General features: G+C 36.4%; 1 protein-coding gene across 10 annotated transcripts in view; it reads right to left on the bottom strand.

Moving 5' to 3' along the window:
• DLG2 (discs large MAGUK scaffold protein 2) overlaps positions 1-26,673 on the bottom strand; it is a 2,044,734-nt gene that overhangs the window by 467,379 nt on the left and 1,550,682 nt on the right. For all 10 annotated transcript variants that reach the window (XM_047877315.1, XM_047877320.1, XM_047877323.1 and 7 more), the window contains 2 exons: positions 17,271-17,415; positions 14,879-15,017 (listed from right to left, as the gene is read on the bottom strand). In XM_047877315.1, the coding sequence (XP_047733271.1) occupies positions 14,879-15,017; positions 17,271-17,415 (284 nt within the window). The remainder of the gene's footprint in view (positions 1-14,878; positions 15,018-17,270; positions 17,416-26,673) is intronic.

Genomic DNA, 26,673 nt, shown 5'->3' with positions numbered 1-26,673 from the left:
ACTATTCTCATCATTACTAAACCTCTTCTCCCTCCCTGTCAAACACAGTTTCAAGACAATCTTGTCTATTGAATTCCTGTTCATGCTCTGAGGACTTTTAAGAGAGTTCCCCTTGTACACTCTTGGCCAAAGTATATCCAGTGTATTGAGTAAGAGAACAAGTTACACAGAGCAGTGAAGTGACTGGCATTGAGGTCCATTGGGGATAGGCCTCTGGGCTTATCTGGAGGAATCTAGAGATAGCCTAACTGGACTAGTATATCCAGTGAAAGTAAGAAATGCTTGTAAATGAACTACTGGAATGAATGAAGATACAGCAACAATGAAAACAGATGGAGGAGATTTTTCTTTTTCTTTTTTAAACTATCAGTAATACTGAACCTTCCATCTACTATATCTAACCAACCCAGGAAAGATTCAGCAGATGGGAGAAATTTAGATCGATACATTTTGATCAAGATCAAGATCTATTTGGCATGTGGATAGATCTGAGACGATGAACAGCTACTCCTAACCCTGATGTGCATCTAGTCATAGGATATTGTCTATTGTGCTGTAACGTGGCAGATAGATGTGAATTTAAATAACCTAGAAGTATCTAACATTCTTTTATAACAAAATTTGTTTTGCAGAAAAGGGAGATTAGGGAACAGAGTGTTTCAGAACTGCACTAACGTAAGCTTTTTTTTTTCTGAAGCAGTGTAAATAATAAAGGAGGAAGGAAGGATAATTGATTGAAATACTAATTTGTGTTTTGAATTTATTATGCTTTTTCCTCCCCATGTCTGCAGCAGATACTCAGACCTCTGTGCTCTCTTGTCTCAATGGAGATAGGTGATATAAAAGGTAACGCAGAATTTCCCAGAGAAACACTCTTCCCAGTTTTTGTTCTTCAAAAGCCTGAGCTCCTAAAATATTGATATTTTAGGAGGAAATTAAGAAGAAAAGCAGCATGATAGAGGCCTATTATGAGATGTAATTTGCTTTAAAGGAAATAAAATCATGTGCCATTTTTCAAAAAATGTGCTTATAGGGGGGTGCCTGGGTGGCTGAGTTGGTTAAGCCTCCTACTTTGGCTCAGGTCATGATCTTGTGGTTCGAAGGCCCCATGTTGGGCTCTCTGCCAATAGCATGGAGCCCGCTTTGGATTTTCTATCTCCCTCTGCCCTTCCCCGACTCACACATGCATGCACACTCTCTCAAAAATAAATAAACATAAAAAATTTTTTTAAAATGTGTTCATAGAGTAAAATGCATACCTACAATAGGTGGTTTTTAAAGAGCTGTCATTTTTAATTGCAAAATCTGAACAAATTCTGCTTTTGGTAACTCTTGCTTAACCAAAGAGCAATACCTTTTCTTTGCAGATTGTCACTAATACTGTCAGTGATTTAGGGTCATCCAATGTTTTTATCAAAATCTACCCTAAGGGAAAAAGGCCTGGCCAAGTTTTCTTCCAATATGCTCCATTTTGCTTTTACTCCTGGTCACCTGATTTTTCTGAAGTCAAAGACATAATGAATTCAAGCCAGTGATCTACAAACCTTCCCGTGAATCAGAATCACCTGTGAGGATTTTGGTTCTGTTTTTAATACATCTGAGCTCTATCCCTGGATACAGTCAGATTCAGTATATCTCGGGTAGAGCTCAGGGCTCTGTAGTTACAAAAATTTCTCAGGTGTCAGAGTTTGGAACTATAATTTTAAATAGTAGACCTGCTCTTTCTGAGAAAGGTATGAACTAGTCACATTTCTGAACTGCATTATCTCTTTCAATACTGCAGAACACAAATATTGCTCTAACATTTTTTGACATGACAACATTCAGTCGATAAACATTATTACCTGTATGTAGAGGGCAAATGTTAATATTCTTTTTTCAGGGAAAGGCAAGAAGTACCACCTTTCATTATTTTACCATATATATATATATATTTATATGGTATTTATATATATATATTTATATTTTACCATATATATATATATATATATTTAATTTCTGTTATCAGTTCAACTTAACTTTTTTGTTAGCAATTTAATTTAACCAAGTATTTTTGTCTAAGCTACAGAAGACAGTGGTTCTGGCAAAGATCTTACTTTGCATTAGCTGGGTAGATCACCTTCTCACTATGGGTTTCACACCCAGTTGCAACTTCTACATATCTCCCCTTGGTGCTCATAAATTTAAAATCAGCCTTACTTTATCAGAGTTACACTCAGCATTTTAACTGTATGTAAAACTTTATCCAACCATACATGGTGCCATCTCATACGATACAGAGAAGCCATGGAGTTAATACTAGCCCTGGGAACTGGGAAACAACATAATAGGTGTTATTGCATATGCTTGGTTTCTGTGCTCAAGTCATGAAAGTATGTACAAGTAAATAATGCATTTATTTAAAAAGTTTTATGGTGTCTGCACAGTAAATCTGAGTACTTGGGTAGGTATATATTTATGTTTAGTGAACATTTTAGAATTTTTAAATTAAGAAGGCTTAAATTAAAACACAGTTTAGTATTTAGGCTTTTCTTTTTTATAGGACTTTAATACATAGGTTTTGTTTTGAATAGATTATTTTTAATGGGGATTAATACATATTTTTAAAAGACACCGAAATATAAAGGAAACATCACCAAATCAACATAAAGTTTCAAAATCTACCCCTTAAGGCCAGTGTAAAGATAGTGTACATCTATGTTTTGTCAGGCTGGCTGGAATCTTATTTCCCCTTCCTTCACTCCTGAACCTTATCTACCATCTCCAACCAGCAATGCTACCAGCATAACAGTAACCAGCCCTATAATCACCATGTTACCATGGTGTCCAGGGCTGAAAGTCAATGCTAATAATAAAAATACTAATATAATAATAGTAGTAATTATAGTAACAATAATAATAACAATAATAACTAACCTGAATGCAGCTTATTTTAGGCCAACCTCTATTCAAAGTGTTTTACATAGATTAGTTAATTAATCCCGATAATAACCCGTAATACAGGCATTGATGGGGAAACAGACACAGAGAGGTTACATAACTCACCCAAGGTCAAATTGCTAGTAAGTGGTGAACCCAGAGTTATTTCGACTCCAAAATCTGAGCTCTTAACCAAGGTGCTACCTAGCTCCTGGATTCTGGATTTGTCACTTACTTTCAGAGCAAGGCCTTCCATAATTGGCTCTGAAATCTCTGGCTATCACATTTATTTCAGCTGTTTCATTCTGCCTTCATCCTGTCTCAAGATGGCAAATGAGACTTTAGAAAAAGATTAGGGGGGGGAAAACATAAAGCAAAATAGCAGATGCCAATGGATCAGGTGACAGCATTTCTATTAGGACACAGTCTACTTGAGAATGGATTTAGATTGTTCTACTTCAGGTGAATCTAATCTATAAACATCGAGGAGGAGGCTGACATCTAAATCTTTACACAGAGACACATACAGGGCCTCCAAAGCTCTTTCAGTGAGGACTTAAAATGCTCATTTAAGACAACCATATGGGGTCTCCTGTTATAGACAGAATAATAGGCATTACAGACTGAACCCCTGCTTGGAATCACACAATCCAGGAGACCTCACTTCTTCCTGAGAAACTGATTACCTTCCCCAAATAGGTTGTAAGTGTTGCTGGGTGGGGGCCGCAATAGAAAACTTTAGTTCTATCCTCATGGACAAAAACAACAAAGACTAACTTGAAACACAGAGATTCAAGAAATCTTAAAGCTAATAATGCTACCCATGTAGTGCAGCAAAAAGAACCAGGCTTTGGAGTTAGTCTGAATCCTGATCCTGTTATACACCGGCTGCATGACCTTTAATAGTGTAAAGATAAAGACTCTGGAACAAGACTGATCATGCTCACACTACAGCTTTGCTAATTAACAGATCCCCACTGCCTCATCAGCATCTTGCTTGGTTGCCTTATAGACATTGCACATTTAACACTTCCCAGAACAACTCTTGAGGTTTGTCCCCAATCTTGATGTTTTGTTTTTTCAAGGCTTCCTATTCTCAGTAATGAAAGTTCTACTCTGCTACTGCTGAGGCTACAAACCCTGGGGTCAGCACTCCCGGAGGTGGAAAGATGCTCTACTTTCTTCTGGCTTGCATCAGTTCTGATAAGAAATCTATTTTTATTATGTTCTCTCTTCATAATATCTTTCGGCTAGATTGAGAGTCTTAGGCCAATATGCTTATAAGTTTAATCAAATGTCAAAAACTTTTGACTATTTGGTACCTCAATGTCTGCTTTTCCTGGTGCCACAAGTCACTAGTTTGTCTCTCTCTCTCTCCTGCATTTTGTTTAAATAGGCTCTGTTGCTATGCCTTAAAGTTCACAGTTCTTTCTTCCACAGTATGTATGCTGACATTTTCACTTCAGATACTATTTTTTCATCAATGTGTAACATGGGTTTATTTCATATCTTCCATTCCTCTCTTCTTCATTCACATTTCTTTACCTCCTTTTTTGAGAGATTGGCGATACTTATAACTTTTTTAATCTCCTTGTCTGCCATTTCCATCATCTCTGTCATTTCTGGGTCTGTTTCTGTTGGTTGAATTTTCTCTTGATTATGGGTCACATTCTGCCATGGGATGGCAGGTTGGAGACAAACACCAAGAGTCTGCTTTTGGAAATGTTAAAAGTGTGATGTCTATAAGGCAACCAAGTGAGGTGCTAACTAGGTGGTGAGGAACTAGGTATCTATCTTTTCTTTTTCTATTTTAGAGTTTATTCATTTATTTTGAAAGGGGTGGGGACAGGAGTAAAGAGAGAGGGAGAGAAAGAATCTCTCGCAAGCTCCATGTCCATGCTGTTAGCACAGAGCTCAACACAGGGCTTGATCTCACAAATCATGAGATCATGGCCTGAACTGAAAGAGCCTCGAGTCAGAGGCTAAACCAACTGAGCCACCCAGGAGCCCCTGGGCATTTATTTTAAAGAACTATGTAATTAAGAGATGTGCTCAGAAAGATTATACAAGCATTATATGTAATAAGAAAAATCCCAGAAGCAATCTAAAGGTCCAACAATAGGAAACATTTATGGTTTCTCTATACTACATAGCTGCTAAAAATATGTTTTTAAAGACTATTTAAAAACTTGAGAAAATGCTCAAGATATGATGTTAAATGAAAACAGAAAAAAAACCCACTGTACACAGTCTTATCCAAATTTTATAAACAAACATACAGTTATAGAAAACAAAAGCTTAAAGAAAATATGTTAAATATTAATTATCCTTCTGTGTTAATATAGTATTTTTTAAAAATTTTTTAATGTTTATTTTTGAGACAGAGAGAGACAGAGCATGAACAGGGGAGGGTCAGAAAGAGGGAGACACAGAATCTGAAACAGGCTCCAGGCTTTGAGCTGTCAGCACAGAGCCCGATGCGGGGCTTGAACTCACTGACCACGAGATCATGACCTGAGCCAAAGTGGGACGCTTAACTGACTGAGCCACCCAGGCGCCCCTATAGTATTTTTTATTAGTTTTTCTTTCTATTTCTTTTATTTTACATTTGTCTTACAAATATATACATACATATATGTATATATATATATATATATATATATATATATATATATATAACTTTTATAATTAGGGAAACTAATAAGAATTTATTGGGAAAAGAAAGAGTAGTATGAGGTAGTAAAAGGGGCAAGGAATAGATATAAAGACCGAGAAGGATATCTGGGGAAAATGTATGAAAGTAGTATTTTTAAAATGTTTTTTTCCCTTTATACTCAGATTTAACTTGCTTTACTATTAAGGTTAATTTAGATTACCTAGTAGGAAAAAGTGAATGATGCATCCCCCAAATTCAGGAAATTGTTTTAGTCTATGATATATAAGAATATAAATCTATGGAATTCAAGAATTGCATCCCATAAGTTTCTTGTATTTTGCTAAGGCAATCATTAATATTAACTGGTAACCTTACTGACAGCAGCATATGATATATGAGATAGCAGGAAACCACTCAGGGATTACAATACTGGTTTGGATAATTTGCAAAGTATACACCCAGATGTGGACAATTAGGGATCATCTGTCTTCTGTCTACTATTACTATTACTGACACATGAATGTAGAAATACTCTTAGAGGAAGAGGCCATGTCTACTTGTCTTGAGTCATAATACACACCTTTTTTCAATATCATAAAGGCCAGAAATAAGTAGCCATTGTGTTTGTGATAGTAGTTTCCTACAACATGAAAGGACAGAAGTCAACTAATAGGTGGTTGCCTGTACAGTGGTCTCTCCAAAATTCTCCATTGTCCATCATTAATCATTTTTTGGTCTCAACTAGATCTGAAGGCCAAGGATATTAAAATGTAATGAGGCATTGATTAAATAATGATCTACTTGCATTTTACATTTATAACAATAGCTATAGATGGGCAATAACCATCTTCCATAAAATTAGAAGGCCTAGAACTGTGTATTTATGCCTGGCTGATTTATCAGGTACCCAGGAAATGATAAAATTCTAAAAAAGACAAGTTTAAAATCCTCATTACTGTTTCATTTTTCCTAATATTAAAGCCATTTCCCTGACAGCAAAAGGCAGCTTACCAGGTTTTCCAATACATATTTGGAACCTCCTTTAATTAAGATTTGTCATCTTCCTCATTAGCATACCCACTCATTGTATTTCTAACAGGACAGCACTATCAATCATGCCTCATGGTTTATGTAAGTAAACCTAAAATGGTTATGTGGAGCCACCATCAATAAAGAGAAAACTCCCCTTGAGGCTCCACTTGATGGTTTATCTTATCCTCCATCTGTCTCACTAGTTTTGCCTCACTCTCTCCTTCCCATCACTATATTTGGCTTCAAAGAGACATTATAATAGCAGGCTCTACATCAGAGGAGTCATGCACAGGCACAAGGCACAGAACAAAAGAGATTACTCAGAGACACTGCTGATGAATCTTTGATTTGGTTAAGTTTTATAATGTACTTTATAAAGCCTGTGAGGAGTTTGATGCTGTCCATGTTCCACAGAATTTCTTTTAAGGGAAAAAGCTACATGATGTTGGTTGTTGAGAGCTACCATGAATAAAAAAAAGGCCAAGTCAATAAATTATCCAGAGGATAATTGTATTTAGCCACAGAGGTCAGATTGATAGGTTGGTTTCTGTTTGCTGTTGTTTGTTTTTTCTTTATCATATTGGGTTCCACTGAATCCTATATTAGATTTTCAGGGCTGGTGGGCAGCCAGAAAAATGAAGATCCATAATAAAGCATTCAGACTACATGACTTTGTGTAATAAAATGTTCTGCATCATAAATTGAGAAAAAAGTATACATAGATAACTTTTGAACAGCTACATACCATTGTTGGCCACATTTTCAGTTCATGGAGGATGTTTACCAAAAATGATTTTATTTGTGGTGTTCATCTGAAAATCCTTGTTTTTTACTACTGATAATACCCAACTAGGCAATTGAAAGCTTTTTTTTTTAATTGAGAGGTATTATTCTGCTCCTTTCATAAATGAGAAAACTGAGGCAAAGGGTGATTGCATAATTTGCCCAAGGTCACAGAGCTAGGAAGTGGTCAAGGTGGGACCCTGCACAGCATGGCTCCAGAGCTAGTGCAGCTAATCTCTCTGCTATACAGCTGTTAATTCTAGAGCAGGATCAGTTGTCTGCACAGGGCACAGCCAGTTCTTTGTATTATATGTGGTTAAAGATGAGTAAGAAGAGATTTCTGTCAGAAGAAAAACTTTCCAGTTCATCCAGAAATGGTTTCAAGACATTAATTTTAAGTTGAAAAGAAGAGAGGCTAGAACATGCCCAGATTTTCTGAGGCAAACTTTTGTCTGATCATTTAAGAGGCTGTCCTTAATGGAGACCACAAACCTTGAGCCATTATTTTTTTTTAACATTTATTTATTTTTGAGAGACAGAGAGTGGACAGGGAAGGGGCAGAGAGAGAGGGAGACAAAGAATCCAAAGCAGGCTCAGGCTCTGAGCTGTCAGCACAGAGCCCGGTGCAGGGCTTGAACCCATGACTGTGAGATCATGACCTCAGCTGAAGTTAGATGCTCAACTGACTGAGCCCCAAACCTTGAGCCATTATTAAAGGGCTGTTTCTATGACACAGAATGAATAACTGACAAGTCTATATAAGTTAGGCCTGTGCTTCTCAAACCAGGCTACTCATATATACCTTAGGGTTTGTTGTACTTGTCAGGGACTGAGTATCCCCAGAAAAAATAGTTTTCTGGTGGGCCAATTTCACTTTAAGACTTTGGACAAAATCATTTCATTTGTAATCAAAATACTTCTACATTAAAGCAAACAAGGATATTTCCCAATCTTTTAGGAGAAAATACAAGATTTTATGTGTTTCATGCTTGACACAAAGCTTCATTCATGTTCTACCCCAGATCCTGAGGAGAACAAGTTCCTATTTCAAAGCCTAAGGGCATGTGGATTTGAGAAACAGTAGTTTAGTCTCTATCCATTTCTGATCTACAAAGGTAAACAGCAAGCGAAAAAAAAGAATCAATGACAGTGGCAAACACTTAGGCTGCTCCTGAACAATTACTCTATAGGTGATAAACACTGTAGAAATGGTCAGTAGTAAATAAGCCTGGCTAAAGCAGACCTGCTCCTCATGCAGAACACTGGCTATTGAATCTAGCTCTGAAACAGAGCTCGGGGCGGGGGGGGGGGGGGGGTTCCTCTTCACTGCTTCCTCTTTCCTTAATCCCAGCTGCCATAACCTCTCCCCTCATTTCTTCAATGGCACTTCTACTTCTCCACCCAGCAGAGAGGTTTTCTTCTAATAGAAATCAGATAATTTCATTCTCCTGGTTAGTATTCTTTAATGGATTCTGAATGCAGTCAAAATCAGACCTATGCTTCTTTATCATTACCTACAGAGTCCTATGTCATTTGGCTCCTGACTCCTTCTCCAACCTAATTTTTGGCCATGTTCCCATTAGCTCATTTCTTTCCAGCCAACCTGCACTTCCTTACATTCCTGGAACATGCTAAACTTATTTCTGCCTCAGTGACTGGCCTTGACATTCCCTTTTCCTGGAACGTACTTTGTTTAATCTTTAGATCACCACTTTCTCCTTTTATTCAGGTCTCACCTCATCCTATCTCCTCAGAGAGGCATCCCCTGGTTACCCCACTTGATACTGTTCCCTTCCCCAAACCCTGTCTATCACATTATTCTAGTTTTTCTTTAAAGTACCTACCAATAACTGAACTTAACTCATTTATCTATTTGTCTCTTATTTGATGCCCTAGAATGTACATTCCACGGGGACAAGAGACTTGTCTTGTTTGCTCATCACTGAAACTTTGTTGCTGATAACCATGTTTGACACATGGTAGAAGCTGATTATTCAATGAATGAATGAATGAATGAATGAACAAATGAATGAATGCATGAAAAGGACAACTGGAATACATTTTAGGTACCATATCCCATAAGCTATTGTTCTATAATTTGGGGAGAAAGAGTAGAGACAGACTCTAGCCTGATGGGCTCATAGGTATTTAGCCAATAAAAAAGTCAAACTGGTGAATATCAAAACTGGATTCATTCTTGAAAGTTTCTGGAGACAAGAAATCTTTCTTGAGATTTCATTTAGTTTATGTTTTTTTGAGCAATCAAATTATGTGAGGCAACATTATGTAGAGCCAATCAGAAAGACACCTGGGTATACTAAGATCAAGGCCAGGTGAAGTTGGTTTCTATCACTGGGAAATATATTGCTCATAGCTATAATTTAGATCCCTGGCTTTCGTAATGAAATTTATCACATTCATAACTTGGTAAATTAAGTCACCACTTCTTGAAAGAGCAGTTATACACTGCATTTCAAAGTTTTTTGGTTTTATTTTAGTATCAATGATTTGCTTGTGTATCCTAATAATACCCAGCCAGATGGTAAAGGTCTGTGCTTTGCACCTCTTCTGGGTAACCAGGTTAACACTTGGCCCAGTAGAGGCAGAATCCTTGGTTGCAACTAATGAACAAAGTGGACATTGCTCACAGGTGATCATTGATTGTTTGTAGTTTTCATAATTGTTACCTTCTTACCCCATTCAGAAACAACAACAACAACGAAAGTGAACACCAGCTTAGGGAAAAAGAGTAAGCACTAGTTTCGGCATTTGAAGACACAGGTTTTATATCTGATTCTAATACTCACAGTTATGGACATAGGGACAGCCAACCAATCATTCTGGGCTTGTATTCCTTACCCATCAGAAGGAGGAAGATTAGACTTTAGATTCATTGATGGCCCTTCCAAGTCTGAGAGCCTATAATTCTCTGAGCCAAAAATACATCTCAGCATCACAGTGATAGCTTTCCAAATTAGGTTTACCAAAAATCTATGACCAGACATCTACATCACAATTAATACTGATTTATAGAAGACTCAACAGACTTTCTACTAAGAAAATTTTATCCAGGGCCTTTTTGTTTGTGCTTTCTCTAAATCAACAGAAAAACAAAATTTCCCAGTTTACTTGTGTTTCCATAAATAGTAAGAAATAATTTTGAAAAATCTAGCTAAGATAGCAAGCATTTTTCTATTCAAAAATCCTTTAAAAAGTTCTTAACTATATCCAACTCTGCCCCCCCCCAAATGTAAATATGATTCAGGAAAACAGAAATGTTTCTTACGATAGAGTAAGATATCACAAGCATATGGAATAAAAAGCTGACAATTTGATGACTATTATTGATGACGATAATAATCACACATTTGTAATCAAAAACTTCAAAGAAATGTTTCCCTATTAGCTTAAGTCCCATCATTAGAGATCAATTCTAGGAATTGATTTCTATTTTAGGAAAATTCAATGTAGGCCTCAAATATAAGCTACCATAACACCTTAGGATCATAATAAATTTATCTAGTCCTTTAAAAATGACAACTTTCATACATATTATCACAAGTCCATTAGGAACATACCTTTTCCCCCTAAATTTATAGATGAGAAAATCAAGACTCACAGAGATGAAATGTTCAGGGTCATCTAGGTGTTTAGTTGGTAGGAACGGGACCAGAAACCAGTCTCCTGACACAAGCCCAATCTTCTTTAACATTTCTGTTAAACTGAATGCATAGGGTGGGATGTGGGGTCTGAGGCTGAGGCATTGGAACACAGACAGACCTGAATTCAAATTCTGATTCTGCTATTTGCTTGCTGTATGAAATGAGGCAATGACTTAAACTCCTTGAGCATTGTTGTTATTTATAAAAATGAAGGAAAAGAATATAATGTAAATAAGGGCAATAGTACATATTAAAGGATTTTGTGTTAACAGTACATGGTAGGGATCTTTTTGTTTTTACTACCTTATGTATTTTAAGTTTTATAAGGAGGTTGCGTACAACAGAAAGGGTAGGGATTGAAAGACAACTTAAAGGTAGGAACGATACTCTTTTCTGAGTCTTCTTATTCAAGCTCTAACAGTTGCTTTATTTTATTCTATTTCACATTCTTCTATGAATCTGCATGTACTACCCCCTGCCATGGATACCCTCCCTGATCCCTTGGTTTTCCAATCAAGGCCTACACAGTTTTTTCAAACTCAAACTCAAACTTATCTCCTCTTGAAAACTTTCTTTGATTCCATCGGCTTTTCCTTGGGCATTCATATAAACCTCAAATTCATTTACAAATCTTTACTAAGTAAAGCCTGTGGTGTTAGTAAACTCTGCTAGGGCAGCACCAAAGCACTTCCTAATGCTCTAGTTTTGTTTGTTATAGTTAGTAGTTCCCACACTTTGACATTTTACAGACCTTTTTTTTTTTAAAAAAAATTTTTTTTTCAACGTTTATTTATTTTTGGGACAGAGAGAGACAGAGCATGAACGGGGGAGGGGCAGAGAGAGAGGGAGACACAGAATCGGAAACAGGCTCCAGGCTCTGAGCCATCAGCCCAGAGCCCGACGCGGGGCTCGAACTCATGGACCGCGAGATCGTGCCCTGGCTGAAGTCGGACACTTAACCGACTGCGCCACCCAGGCGCCCCTACAGACCTTTTTCTTTTAAAAAATGAGAACTGATACAAGGTTGTGCACATTTCGTTTTCTAAGTAAGGAAATGGTAAAGTAATATCTGCCATTTACTACCACAAAAAATATGACATTTTGATGCCAAGGCACATAATCTCAGAATTTAAATAAAAAATAATAAATTAGGCTTTATGGGCACTTTCACAAAGAGGGTCTGCATAATCAGGGAATAGGCATTGAGGGATCCACTGGTTTACCTCTATTTTCGTAACAATTTGAGATTTCTTGGAGATGCTGTTTTTTACTCAATTTTGCATTCCTAGTATAGTGCCTACTGTCTGGTAGGAAGTATCCAATAAATATTTATGAACAAGGCAATGAATTTGCCTTTGAGCAAATACCTCTGAGATCTATGGTAGTGTCTCTAGCACAGGCCCTTGTGAGAGGTCAAAGCAATGGGGAGAGTGGAGGAGGGTTATATGTGCATGTGTGTGTGTAAACTGATATAATTTACTTCACAAGTTTGCCAGGCACCAGTCATTTGGATGATTCTATGCAGAGTTATTAGTGAGATTGTCCTGCCAAGGCATAAAGGAAGAGATGGGACAAGAACTACAATACTGAGGCATAACACTATAGGAAGAGGTGGACTCTATTCCTATGATGCCATCAGTAAAAACATTCCATGCAGCATGTTAGGTAGGGTAAGAATTGTAACAAGTAGAGTTACTGTAAATAGACAATATTCATTTAATATTCATGATGTGTCAGGCCCTGTTATAAGTTCTTTGCATGCATTAAGTGATTAAATCATTACCACAGTCTGTTGAGAAAAATTTGATTACTATTCCCATTATACAGATGAAGATACAGTCTTTCAGTGGTTGAATAATTTTCTGGCAGTCACATAGTTCAACAGTGGTAGATATGGGTCTCAACTCTGATCTAGTTGCCTTTAGAAATACCGAAACTCTTGGGTTCCTTTAGAGCTACATGTTTCTATGACGAACGGTTTTATTCAAATTGGTTTTCATTTTCAAAATAAGGAGGAAATTAAAATATTTATTCCTGGTCAGGATTTTGTAGCTGGCAGGGCACTCAGTTTTTCTACCTAAAAGCTGTGTGACTATATAAGAAAGTTCTTTAACATCTTTAAACTACAACTTCTACATCTATAAAATGAGGGTGAAAGACCTTCTCTCTGTGTTTTGGGGAGAATTAAATGAGTAGCATATGTAAAACAGCTAGCAAAGGGCCTGGATTATGAAGGGGATTTAATCAATTTTAATTCCGTATGGGGTCTCGCAAGATAAAACGACATTTTCCAATTAAAATCATATCAAATATTAGTGATAGAATGAAAGCAAATAGATCATTGCTCTGGTGAATAAAGGTGCCTATATTTACACAATTCTTTAGAGAGCCATGAGGATTATCTTTGCTGCAGCCCTCATTTTAATTAAGAGCACAGAGATTAGATGTTTCAGCATAGGAAGAAGTTTATATTTGATTTATACCACAGATGCACATTTGCATCATCTAAACATTCCATTCCTTGGCTAAAGATGTAACAAGCTACTTCAGCAAACCTGAAATTGCAAAATAAATGGAAAATGCTTAATCATTTAAAAAGAAATAGCAAAGGAATGAAAAAATCCAAGCATGCACGGGTACCGGTGAGGAAAGTTAAGCAGCAGGAAGTCTCTATTTTTTTAAAGGCTGATAAATGGCTTCATTAGACAGGCAGGATATTAAACCAAAAGGGTCCGTCTCTGTCATTTTTATACACAAATACTTTCAGAAAAAAAGTGTGTACATATTTATATGTAATCTCATTTTGGGTAAAAGTATTATTGAGTGAGAAAAGCAAGTTGCAGAGCAATTTCTAAAATACGAATTTACTTTATAAAAACAATGTCAAGCCCCATCTATATCTGACTCTGAATTTGTATAGGTTTTTATGAATGTGCAGAAGGTATGAAAGGTTCAGGCCAGGATGTTACATTGGGAACCTCAAGATGGTTGCTGTGGCAGGAATTTGGGAGAGAGTTTTTTTCTTGAACATTTTTGCATTACTTTACCAAATGCAATGAGCATATATTACTTTGGAATAAAAACATTTAAAGATAAAAAATGTACATTTATTACTATTTACCCACTTATTCATTTGGTGACCTATTAATTATCTAATATTTATTGAATACTTAAAGATGACAATTAAGTCAACCAAGTTGGTCTACTCTGTGAACTGTCACACCCAACTTTTCCAGAGGCATGCTGCCTAAACTTAGTTTTATCCCATGGCATTAGCAATGCCTAACAGCATTGCTGATAGCTCTGAGAGCTCTTATGCTTTAGGGACTTGCGGGTGACTTTGCTCCTTTTCTTTCTATGTGTGGCTATTGCACTAAAGGAAAGGTTGACTCTCTTTCCAATTCCACTGAAATGTGAGTATCCAGTGGCATCAAAAACATGGAATTTAGAGTTAAAAGACCAAGTTTCCTTTTTTTTTTTTTTTTGAACTGCAACAACACCTTTTCTCAAGTAACAATACTTATCTTACAAAATGGCTGTCAAGCTGAAATGACATCATGTGTGACAATGTTAATAAATTGCAAAGTGATGAATAAGTGTATATAACTAATTCTTACAAAGAACTAGTAATTTTGATTCCTATTGGAGGACAATGTCAAATGTTTACAAGAATTTGCACATTTCCACTGGAGACAAGTCTATAATACGGTTGAATAGTGCTCAGAAAATTTACTTAGCCCCCAAAGCTATGGCTGACATGTTAGGCAAATGCAGTTTTCTTTATGGTAATGATCACAAACCCAATTAACCAATAAGCATATCTGACCTGGTGTAATCATCTTCAACAAGCATGTGCTTTGGAATCGGTGAGTACCTTCCTGGAGAGATGGGCGGCAGGGAAGTTTTATATTCTAAAGTTCCATTGTTGCCAGAAAGTAGATGGTTTTCCATCGGTGGAGAATAAGCTAAGGGGTGAAAAAAATAAAAGAGAAAAAACCTGTTATGTGGGTGATTCAATGTGTCATGCTACAGTTCTGCTAAAAATAGGAAAATTTTGCTACATGCAGAGAATTTTCTTGTCTCCCAAGAGGGAGGAGTTACTGTTTGTTTGCATTTAATATGCACAAGCCCATGGTGACCTTTAAGACTGGAAAGATGTAATAACATTCATTTCTATAAACCCAGTTCATATAATTTTAGGTGAAGAGAAGAATTGGAGGAGAGAGCCAGAACACACATTTTCATAAGGATGATTAATTTTCTATTGAAATAAAAATGTTAGCTTTCTAACTGCAGAGCATTCTTTTCACATAATTAATACCCAATCATCAAATCTAGAAGGCTCCTCACAGGAAGTTCTTGCATAAGACCTTAATTCTCAGATATGCTGTGCTCCCATCTCAGAAAAGCCAAGAACTCTGGCCTTTATTTTCTATTCCTCCACAGTAATTCATTTCCCTTCTGAATGACTGAAAACCCCTTCTGGATGGGTCTTTTGCCTCCCATTCCTCTCTAGAAATCCATTTTATACATTTAGAAACACAGCTCTGATAATGTTTAAGTACTCTCCATTGCCACTATTGTATTAAATATAAATGCTTGCTTTTGTCAGTCTTACAAGATTGATCCATTTTAATATCCCACTTACCCATATCCTACAGTTCTCAAACAAAGGCTAGTTTTTACAACATATGTACTTTTATCAGTAATCCACAATTTCTGTCTCCTAACACATCTCTGATTTTGAAATTTAATCCATTCTTTAAGATACAATTTAAATGCCACCCTTTGCATAAAGCATTTTATGATCCTTCCAAAGACAGGTGATATCCTCTTCCTTTGAGGACCCAAAGTCCTTTATTTTTACCATTCATATGGCATGTACATCCCTCTTATATTGCCAAATATTTCTACTCTTCATATGTTTGAATTAGCCATCCTTCCAATGAAGGCCATGATTGCATCTCCTTTGTATCCCACATATTACATTGCAAGGTGTCTTACACTATTAAAGTTACTCAATATATTTATTTTTTTAAATTGAATAGCAAAGTTTTGTTTTATCGCTTTCACCTCTTTCACATTGACCTTACATTCCCTTCATGAAGCAGCTCAAAGTCTCAAGGCTGAGTTTTCTAAATTCATCCAGTTTGAAAACCTTTGAAAGTTAAAATTCTTTCATATCCTAAGGTAAGGCTGATCTCAGTTTATTGCATGCTTGAGAAAAAGACATATTTGGGGGGTAAGTCATTTTCGAATCATTGTTAAGAAAAGAAACAGCTAACATAATGGGCAGGTAACAAAATTATTCAGCCTTTAAATTTCTCTCAAGAGAAACATATAAATCTAAGAGAGGTTAAATGAGTTGCTAAGACCATAGTACTAATTAATGCCAGGTCCTGAAGATATTCTGTGTTTCCAAATCTCACGACTGGTTTCTCAACATTCCAGAATGAGCAAGCTTACTGACGTTGATAAAACCGTTTCTTAGACTCACATCAAAAAAATAAATTGCTTCTAAATCTAGTCTCCAAAGACAGCACCTTAGATAAGGTTCTAACTGACATATTAGGAAGTGAAGAAAACTTGGGGCTTATGTAGCAGTGGACTTTATTAGGATTCAACACAGCATCTCATAGTGAGTTGTTGCCCTAGAAAACCCCACCCACAATCCATCTCTACTGCCAGAGTGCCTAAGAGTTTTCCCTGGCTTCCCTGCCAATGTAATATATTCAGGTAAAGGTAAGAGCCATGATGATGTTGACAGAGGGTCATAATTCCACCATTCAAGTGCAAGATCCTCTCCCCAGGAAGGAGCACAGTGCTATCTCGTGTCTATTTTGCCAGTCTCTCTTTCCTGCTTTGCTACTTTATAGATTTCAACTAGGAAGGGGGAATGCTATGGCCTGAGAGCTATCATGCTTTAGGGCCTTGAGAAATAACCTTTAAAAATGTGTTGTTACTATTGTTATCACACTGTCCACCACATATACCATAAGCCTTTCTTAAATGGTGGGCTTCCTAACCCACTAGGGAGTCCTACCTTCAAAACACTAGTTAAGGCCTTGTAAGGCAACCCAGGGAGTAAAACACAGCATCCCTCAGAACTATTTCCACAAGCTAAACAAGAGTGAAGATGCAACCAGAGGAATTGGCCAAGTTTTGCAGAATTTTAATTTTATAAACTTGGCAAAGGTGACAGTGAGTGTGGTGCTTACAGTGAGTAATGTCAGGTGGACCATAAGGATCAGTCATATAAATGGTGGTGGGTTTGCCAACTTTTAGATAAACGACATCAGATGTGTTCTTCAATATTGCTACCGCCTCTTCATGAGTCACTTCTTCTAAACTGTAGTTGTTCACCTGAAAGGAAAATAATATTCAATAGTAGAGTCAAACCTATGCAGGTGAAAAGAAATAGTTAGGCAAAATGATACGTAGAGTTATGACCTTATTTAAAGATTAAATTGCAATCATTATAAGACAGTATCTACATTAAAATTTGATAGAAAAGATGGATTAGTGGCATTAGCCAAAGCAGATAAGGTACATTTGTTGATGTCAAAAAAAAAAAAAAATCGAAGTTGCTTCTGTCTTTTTCTATGAGAAAGGAATGTATCATAATGGAAATAAGAATACTATAGAGAAAAGAAAAGAGGAGTCAAATGTCTCTCTTCTTATGCTATAGTTTTTCCAATTACAAAAGTAATACATACTTATTGTGTTATAAAAAAAAGTAACAATTAACTAAAGTCTCCTTATTTGGGGTATGTTTCTTTAAATAATTGTGACCATATTGTACATATTGTTTTGGAACCTGCTTTTTAAATATAGACTGACCATTGGTCCATATTATAGATGTACTTCCACAACATGACTTTGTTTTCTATACAGCATTGTGTTGTATAGGGGTAACATAATGCTTTAACCAATCTTACTAAAACATGTTCAGTTTGCTTCTAATCTTTTTCTACTATAAATAATGTTGCAGTAAAACTTTTTTTTTCTATTTTTGTGCACAACATTGATGATTTATTCAGGATAAATCATACAAGTGGAATTGTTGGACCAAACTGTAATATTCATATAGTTTCATTACATTATATAATATTATATTAACATAACATTCATTACAGTGGATCTCTGCAGCACTTCTCTTAAATGGTGTAAAAATATTTATGAAATATTTTAAATACCTAGTATTTAAATATCTTATTTGGCTACTATTTTTTAATCAAGAGATTAGTTAATTTCTGCTGAAATGATGCAGATTAAAATAAAAATGCCAAGGAACATTAGATTGGATCCCTTACATATTCTCTGTACTATTTAATTAGCATGTTAGTCATAGAATGCCTTACAATATTGCATTTGTTTTCTTTTTGCCTTATGTTGTCATATAAATTCAATGTGCCAATTCTTTTTTTTTTTTTAATTTAAATCCAAGGTAGTTAACATGTAGTGTAACAACGATTTCGGGAATACAATTTAGTGATTCATCATTTACATATAACACTCAGTGCTCATCCCAACAAGGGTTGTCCTTAATGCCCCTTCCCCATTTAGCCAATCCCTCCAACCAACACCCCTCCAGAAACCTTCAGTTTGTTCTCTATATTTAAAAGTCTTTTCTGGTTTATCTCCCTCTCTGTTTTTATATTATTTTCACTTCCCTTCCCTTGTTTCATCTGTTTTGTATCTTAAATTCCGCATATGAGTAAAATCATATGACATTTGTCTTTCTCTGACTGGTTATTTCACTTAGCCTCTAGTTCTATCCATGTTGTTGTAAATTCTATATGCCAATAAATTCTTGATGGTGTAGCCCATCAGGGACCCCAGGACTGGAGGGAACTGAACTTGATTGATGTGTATGAATACTAACCATGAATTCTCCATTAAGCTATAAGCTTTTTCACTGGTTCCTATAGTTCACTTCTAGACAAATGACATTCTCTTAAATCCTTTTGTATTTCTACTTGTCTAGCCCTTTTTCATCCATTGGTCAAATGCATACCTATAATATGTAAGGCATGGTTCTACACATTAGAGATGTAGTAATGAATATTAAGAATGAAAATCCTAATCATAGCACTTATATACTCTGTATTAAACATGAGGCACTATTCCAAACTATTTACACATATGAATACAATCAAACCTCACAACAACCTGTGTGGTAGCTATTATAATTTCTTTTCATTTTACAGATTAAAAAAGCATGTATCCAAGAGGTTAAGACACTTGGGCCAAAGCCATTGATCTAATGACCAATTAGATCATGGTAGATAGTGGTAGAAGCAGATTAAAAGCCAAGCAGTTTGGATCCAGAGGCCAGGCTTTTAACCATTCATCGCTATTACTCTCCCAGATAGATAAGGTCCCCAGCTACCTAGAATCTCATATTCTAGTAAGACACAGTTCAAACTTCAAGCATGTTTACTGAGAATGACTTTGCATGTAGACTCTTAGACCACCAGAGTAGTCTTTACGCCAGAAGGTAGAAGTTGAGCAAAGGGTGGAGGTGAGAAGTGGGGATAATAGTGGTTTACAATAGTGGGATTTTAGACTCACTATTTGGTGACTATAAAGAGTTGGAACATTTACACAGATTTTAGTCATACAACAGGTGGTATGATCCTGGCAACAGAACACAGTGGTTAAGAGCATATGCATTTGAGTCATGCAAACCAGGATCTGAGTCCTGGTCCTGGCTTTTACTGGCTGTGTGACTTTGGACAAGTTACTTAACCTTATTAGCCTTAGTTTTTGACATCTATAAAATAGGTATGATCATAACTGTTGCCTCAAAGGGTTATTTATTTAAATGTATTGACCTATGTAAAATGGTAGGAACATTAAAATGCTTATTAATGTTAGCTATTATTTCTATTACTATTACTATTGTCATCATACATCTCTCTTCCCAGGAAACAGGAACTCTTGGTTGAAATTTTTGCTGAGCATTTTCCTGTAAACATCTGTGAACTGATGAGTTTAATTAGGGGACTGTTGATGAGGCCTCTGTGCGGTCTTTTTAAAAATTCAGAATAGTACAGGATCTGGACCAAAAAGTGCTCTTTTGTGCTGAAGTCTTCAAAATGTTTTTCATGAAAGTGGGTTTATTTGGGTTAATTATGTGTGTGCATTATCCTATGAACTCTCAAGATAAAGGGCCTACAGCTGGAGCTGATTGTACTCAGAGAAGGGACATTATACTGATTGGCTAGTTGCTCCTGTCATTGTTTTTTATTGTCTTTTTTCTTTTTTTCTTTTGCATCAAGTATCTGCTTATAATGGTGAACACTGAACAACTGGCCTGATTTCAGAAAAAAAAATGTGCATTTGAATGCAGTGTTTCTGTGGGTACACTAGACAGAAAGGGACATGTGTACAGCCTGGCTGTATGTATGCAACAGGATAAGGACTGAGACCAAGCAGAGAGGCTGGAGGTGAGAGGACTCACTTCCTCTGAAAGAAAAGGGAGGACTCAATATGACCACGATGCAGAGAAAAAGGAGGGCAAACTAGCTAAAGAAAGAGGTGACAAAAAACTTGCAAGAGAGCATGGTCAGTGTTGCAGGAATCAAACATAGGTATGTGATGGTACAAAGGTAGGAGGTGTGGGGCAGGAAAGGGGTCACAAAGAGGAATGGGCAATGTACAGACGGTGAGATGCTGACTTTTCCATATTTATTCAGGAATACCAGCATGGTGTTCCTAGGAGGAAGTAGGAGGTGGATCCACACATTATCATAAACAAAGTACAAGGAAATGTCGGAACTCTAGAAACACTGTAAAAAAAAAAAAATCACAAACTCCAAAGTTCACTTTTGAAAAAGGGGACAAAATTGCTGGTCATTAGATAAGAGAGACATTGAAAGGAGCAATGAGTAATGGATTGGATTGTTGAATCACAATATTGTACATCTGAAACCAATGCTGTATGTTAACTATACTGGAATTAAAATAAAAACAACTTAATAAAATTAAAAAGATAAAAACTAAATTTAAAAAGGAGACTAATCTAATGTGCTAATGTCAACAATATGAAAATAAATATGCATAAAGACTAAAATCTCTGTAGTACATTGCAATTCACTGCTATAATAAAATTTATTTTAAAAATAGTACTATGAATAAATAGGAAACAATAATAGCTATCTTTGGAAAATATTTTCTTATTTTTTCATCTTTTCAGTAAGATCATGCATTAGTTTTGGTTCGAATCAAATTAACTCTTTATTTATTTATTTATTTATTTATTTATTTATTTATTTATGTTTTTATTTTATTTTTGAGAAATAGACAGAGTGTGAGTAGGGGAGGGGCAGAGAGAGAGAAGGCTCCAGGCTTCAAGCTGCCGGCACAGAGCCTGATGTGGGGCTCAAACTCATTAACCACGAGATCATGCCCTGAGCTGAAGTCGAACTCTTAACCTACTGAGCCACCCAGGCGCCCCAAATTAACTCTATATTTTCAGTGAACAACAAAAAAAGCTTCAAATAAGAACAGAAACAAAGTACAGTGGTTTCATTATGAAGCACACATAACAAGATCTCATGAGTGTTAAAACAAATTGGAATAGAAAAGAAGGAAGTTGGTTTCTCATGCCCAGTGAATTGAAATGACTTAATTTAAGAATAGCCATATTTTAAACCTAGAGGTTTCTAGAAATGAAGGTAATTTGGCATAATGAGAGTGAATTTTAAATGTAGCATAACATTTAGTTTTAATCCCTAGATGCAGGAATTTTGGTCAGTTAACATATTTCTTGAGCCTTCATTTTCTTATATGCAAAATGGGGATAATACTAATTCATTTGTTGATTTACTTGCATTTTGGAGAAAGAAGGGATACTATGATTGGGAAAATACACTGTGTAAGATAAAGCAGTATACAATCATCAAACATCACAATCATACACAGTGCTTTTGCTAACCCTGCTGCTGAAAATAGTTTCTTTGTGTTCAGGGCTCCTTGTGTGAAAATCATCACCCCCTACCTTCTACAACACTTACTTTTGCAATGCCTCTTCCCTGCTTAAGACTAATCTTCTCAAGGGCAATGATTAGCTTGTTCTTCTTCTTCTTATTATTTGTTACACAATGTGACAGCAGTTTCAGGTGTACAACATAGTGATTCAACAGGTTTCTACACTATGCTTTGCTCACCACAAGTGTAGGTACCATCTGTCACCATGCAACACACTTACTGCAACACAATTACAGTATCATTGACTATATTCTCTATGGTATACCTTTTATTCCCCTAACTTATTCACTCCATAATGGAAGCCTGTATCTCCCACTCTCCTTCACAGATTTTGCTTATCCCCCATCTCTCTAATTAGAGTGTTTTTGTCTTTGTACTCCCCAACTGATGCATTATAAATAATGGGCACTTAATAAATGTTGAAACAATTAGCTAAGTTAAAAATAACAATGTGGTATTCGAAAGGAAGAGCTATCACAATTGCCTATTTTATAGGAAGAATGAAGCATTCATATTGAGTTTTATTTATTTATTTTTGAAGTAGGCTCTATGCCCAGCATGGAGCCCAAGTCAGGACCTGCACCGACAACCCTGAGGTCAGGACCCGAGCTGAGAACAAGAGTCAGACACTTAACTGACCCCAGGCACCCCAAGTTTCTATTTTACATTTGTGTTGAGTCAGAGAGGAAAGGGTAAGAAAAGAAGGTCATTCAACAAACAGCACATATTTATGGGACACTCACTCTGTGGCAGGTATGAGACATAAGGATGAAAGCCGGTACAGAATGTGAACACTGGGTCACATCACATTATAAGGGACACAAGCTCCAGCAGTGTTAATTTCTTCCTCCTCTATAATTGTTGATGCATTTCTTAACTTTTTATTCCGTATATAGACAGAAGAAGCAACAATGATGTTTTGACTGACTCCAGCTTCCTCTACAGCAGTAATCACCAAAATGAACAGTATGATATGAACCCCAAGGCAACCCACTGGATACATGAAGAAGTATCTGAACTTCTATTAATATTTATCACACTGATTTTCATCTTTCTATTTTTATGTACATTTTAAAATGTGCATCATGTATTAGCAGTGTGATATATGTGTGCAATTTAAAGTAGAGAAATATACATATATTAGAGGCAACTTTTTGTGTTTTACTGATGGAATGTGCTATTAAAATAATTTTAAAACTATTGCTCTGTAGTAGGTACCAATATATGTTACCTAGAGAGCAAATTCTATAAACAGTTATTAAACCAAATATAAGCAAAATAAATAAAAAATAATATAATGGCTTTAATACTTACATAAAATAGGTCACTACATTTGCAGTGAATTGTTACTTTATTACATTTGAGAAAAGTTAGAACACAGTCCAAGAAATAATTCTCCAGATTGTTTCTCCTGGTGTTTCAGAAAGTACCCTAACTGCAGAGGACAAAATTTGAAGTGTGAACTATTTCTAAATGCCTTTTAGTCCATTGCTGGAAAATTCTAAATGATGCTGTACCTACCAGCTTGACAGAATGAGTGTTACCACCAAAGTCACCCTTGGGAGAAGCACTGGAACAGCAGCAGAGCAGGCTAGAATGTGAAGAGGATCAAGGAAGGACTGTGGTACTTGACCTGGCTATACCCTGGAATCACAGGGAAAACTTAAAAAATAAAATAAAATGAAGTACAGCGCCTACCTCAGAGATTCTGATTTGATTATGCAGGGTTGACTGAGGCCTGGGCCTCCATAGTGATCTTAGCATGAGATTCAAATATGAAAGCAAGATTAAAAGCCAGAAGGGCTGACTAAACTTTTGGAAGGAATGTGGCTTTGGGACTTTGAAATCTAGGTCTGAATCTGATTTCCCAATTTATTAGTTATGTCATATTGGGAATCCCATTGTCATTTCTGAGCTCCAAATTTCTCTTCTGGAAAATAAGAATAACAGAAATGACTGCCCTATCCATCTCTTAGGTGTTAGAGGGAGGGCTGTGTGGATGCTGCAGGTGAAAGGCTCTTTCGTGTGCCGGTGGCAGGAAAGAGCCACATGGAGAGACTGTTACAGGTCTTTGTTCTTATCTAAGGTTCATCTTACAAATGAAAGTGTTTTAAAATCCTGTTCATTATTCAGAAATTTCTACATATTGCGGCATCTGGGTGGCTCAGTTCGTTGAGTGAGCGCCCAAATCTTGAGTTCTGCTCAGGTAATGATCCTAGGATCATGGGATTAAGCCCTACCTCAGACTCTGAACTGAGCATGGACCCTGCTGGGGATTCTCTCTCTCTCTCTGTCTCTCTCTCTCTCTCTCTCTGTCTCTCTCTCTCTCTCCCTCTCTCTCTGCCCATCTCCATTAGTGATCTCTCTCTCTAAAAAAATAAATAAATAAAAATTCTACATATTTGCATTGTCTTCAAGATGATTTTCTTGTTAATATTTGGGTGAAAGTAGGTGATTTTGTGAATCACCAAAAAGAATAATTAAATCGTTCAGAAAATTGTATTGTTTCCACTCACATTCTCTAAATTCACTCAATGTCCTTACATAGGATATTATTTTGAAATAAGAATAAGATGTGCTCACACACAGCACATCCAGAGTGTACTCTATTGAACACTACTAGTTCTAAGTGTTCCATGAACTTCATTTTAAGAAAAGGGTTCCCTAATAAAATAGGTTGGAAAATTATAGTGTTCAAGTGAAGTTAGTTCCTTGACTATAGGACTTCACCAACCTTTCAATGTACTTAAGTTCATTGAGAATATGTAAGAGAGGTGAGATACAGGTTGTAGAATTCCCCAAACTTATGTGACCACTGATCCTTTTTGCGGGACATGGTAATGAGATCAGTATTTAAAAGACATTAGGAAACACTGATCCAAGGCACTGCTGCCATGGTATAGAGGCCAAAACAGAAGCGCAAAGATGTACGTGACTTGTCCAAGGTCAATTGGGTCAGTTAATTCTAGCTGCCTGGGACTTGAATTCAATTATCCTGTCTCTGAGTCCACTGTCTTTCCACTTGACTTCAGTGCCTCTGTTACTTTCGCCTTGTCTACAGCTTCCCTTTAAGGAAAGAAAACATAGACTTATTCTCTGCAAATAAAGTAAAAGTTCTCTGACAACTTTTTTTTCTTTGTATGTCAAGCAAAGGTTATGGAAACAAGTGACTAAGACTATATATAAAGTTTCAATCACTGTGTGATGAGGGTTTTGACAATTCACACCTCACGTTATACCTGTAAAGAAGAGTCAGATGACCCTGGATTCGAAGTTTCTGGTATCGTGTAGAAAAACAATGAAGATGATCACATTTCTGTAATAAATGTGGCCCTATGCATCATATTGATAGAGCTTAATAAACACCAGTGTGCATAAACATGTGAATGAATTTAAAAATTATCAATACTGTTAATCTCTGACCATCCGTTCCAAGAAATAAAGGCCAACAGCTAATCTATTTAGTCTACAATTACAACACCAAACTACAGGTACAATCAGTAAAAATCAGATGTCATTGTCATTTAACAAAATAAAAAACAAAATCTAGTGAATGATAAGGGCCAAGCAGCAAGGGAATTTAAAAAAATATATTATTTTGATAAAGGGAACATACACCATTCCGGGTGTCCCATGAAACATCAGAGGCCTGACATTAAAAAAAGTCATTTTACTTGGGTACTTGGGTGCTTGGGTGGCTCAGTCAGTTAAGCATGTGGCTTTGGCTCAGGTCATGATCTCACAGTTTGTGAGTTTGGGCCCCCCTTCAGGTGAGCTCGAGGCCCACTTTGGGTGAGCTCCACTTCTCTTTCTCCCTCTTTTCTCTCTGCCTCTCTCTCACTTGCACTCAAAAAATAAAAAGTCATCTTACTTGAAACACTAAAAGTCTTATTGCAAAGGTGATAAGCAGGGTAATTTTTTCTTTATAGTAGAATAAATGTAAAGGTCAGATGCGACAGGGACACCTGGGTGGCTCAGGAGATCAACTTTGGCTCAGGTCATGATCTTGTGATTCCTGGGTTCAAACCCCATGTCAAGCTCTGGGCTGATAGCTCAGAGCCTGAAGCCTCCTTCTGGTTCTGTGTCTCCCTCTTTCTGCCCCTCCCCCGCTTACACTCTGTCTCCCTCACAAAAATAAATGAACATTAAAAAAATAATTAAAAAACAAAGGTCAGATGCTACAATATTGTCTGTGGTTTTCAAAGTGGGGCGATAACATTCTGAGGAATTAAAAGTTTTGCTAAAAGGGTAATCTATTTATTGAAGATAAATGGATATGTGGTAAAATTTAGTGCAAAGTGAGAGAAACTGTGTAAAGCATCTTAAAAGACTGAGTGAGGGAGAAGTGGCAAGACCTAACTTTTCAAACAAATACAGAAGAGGAATTCGTCTTTACCTTTCTGTCTCCAAGGGACAGAGCTATGAATAAAACAAGAAATGCACAGAGAAATGTATTTTGATATAATTTTAAGAAAAGAAAATCTAATGATGGCTGGTATTTAATGGATAGCTTCCAAAAAGCATTAAGTTCTCAACTCTTCATCTGTTCTAGCAGAGGTGAGGGACTACTTCGCATCTCCATTTTGTAGCTTCTGATGTACCAAATGAGTTGGAATAAGATAACAT

This window comes from Prionailurus viverrinus, chromosome D1 (genome assembly GCF_022837055.1).
Source record: "Prionailurus viverrinus isolate Anna chromosome D1, UM_Priviv_1.0, whole genome shotgun sequence".
In the NCBI taxonomy this organism is placed as follows: Eukaryota; Metazoa; Chordata; class Mammalia; order Carnivora; family Felidae; genus Prionailurus; species Prionailurus viverrinus.
The sequence above is the reverse complement of the archived record's forward strand: the minus strand, read 5'-3'. Positions and strand labels throughout refer to the sequence as shown.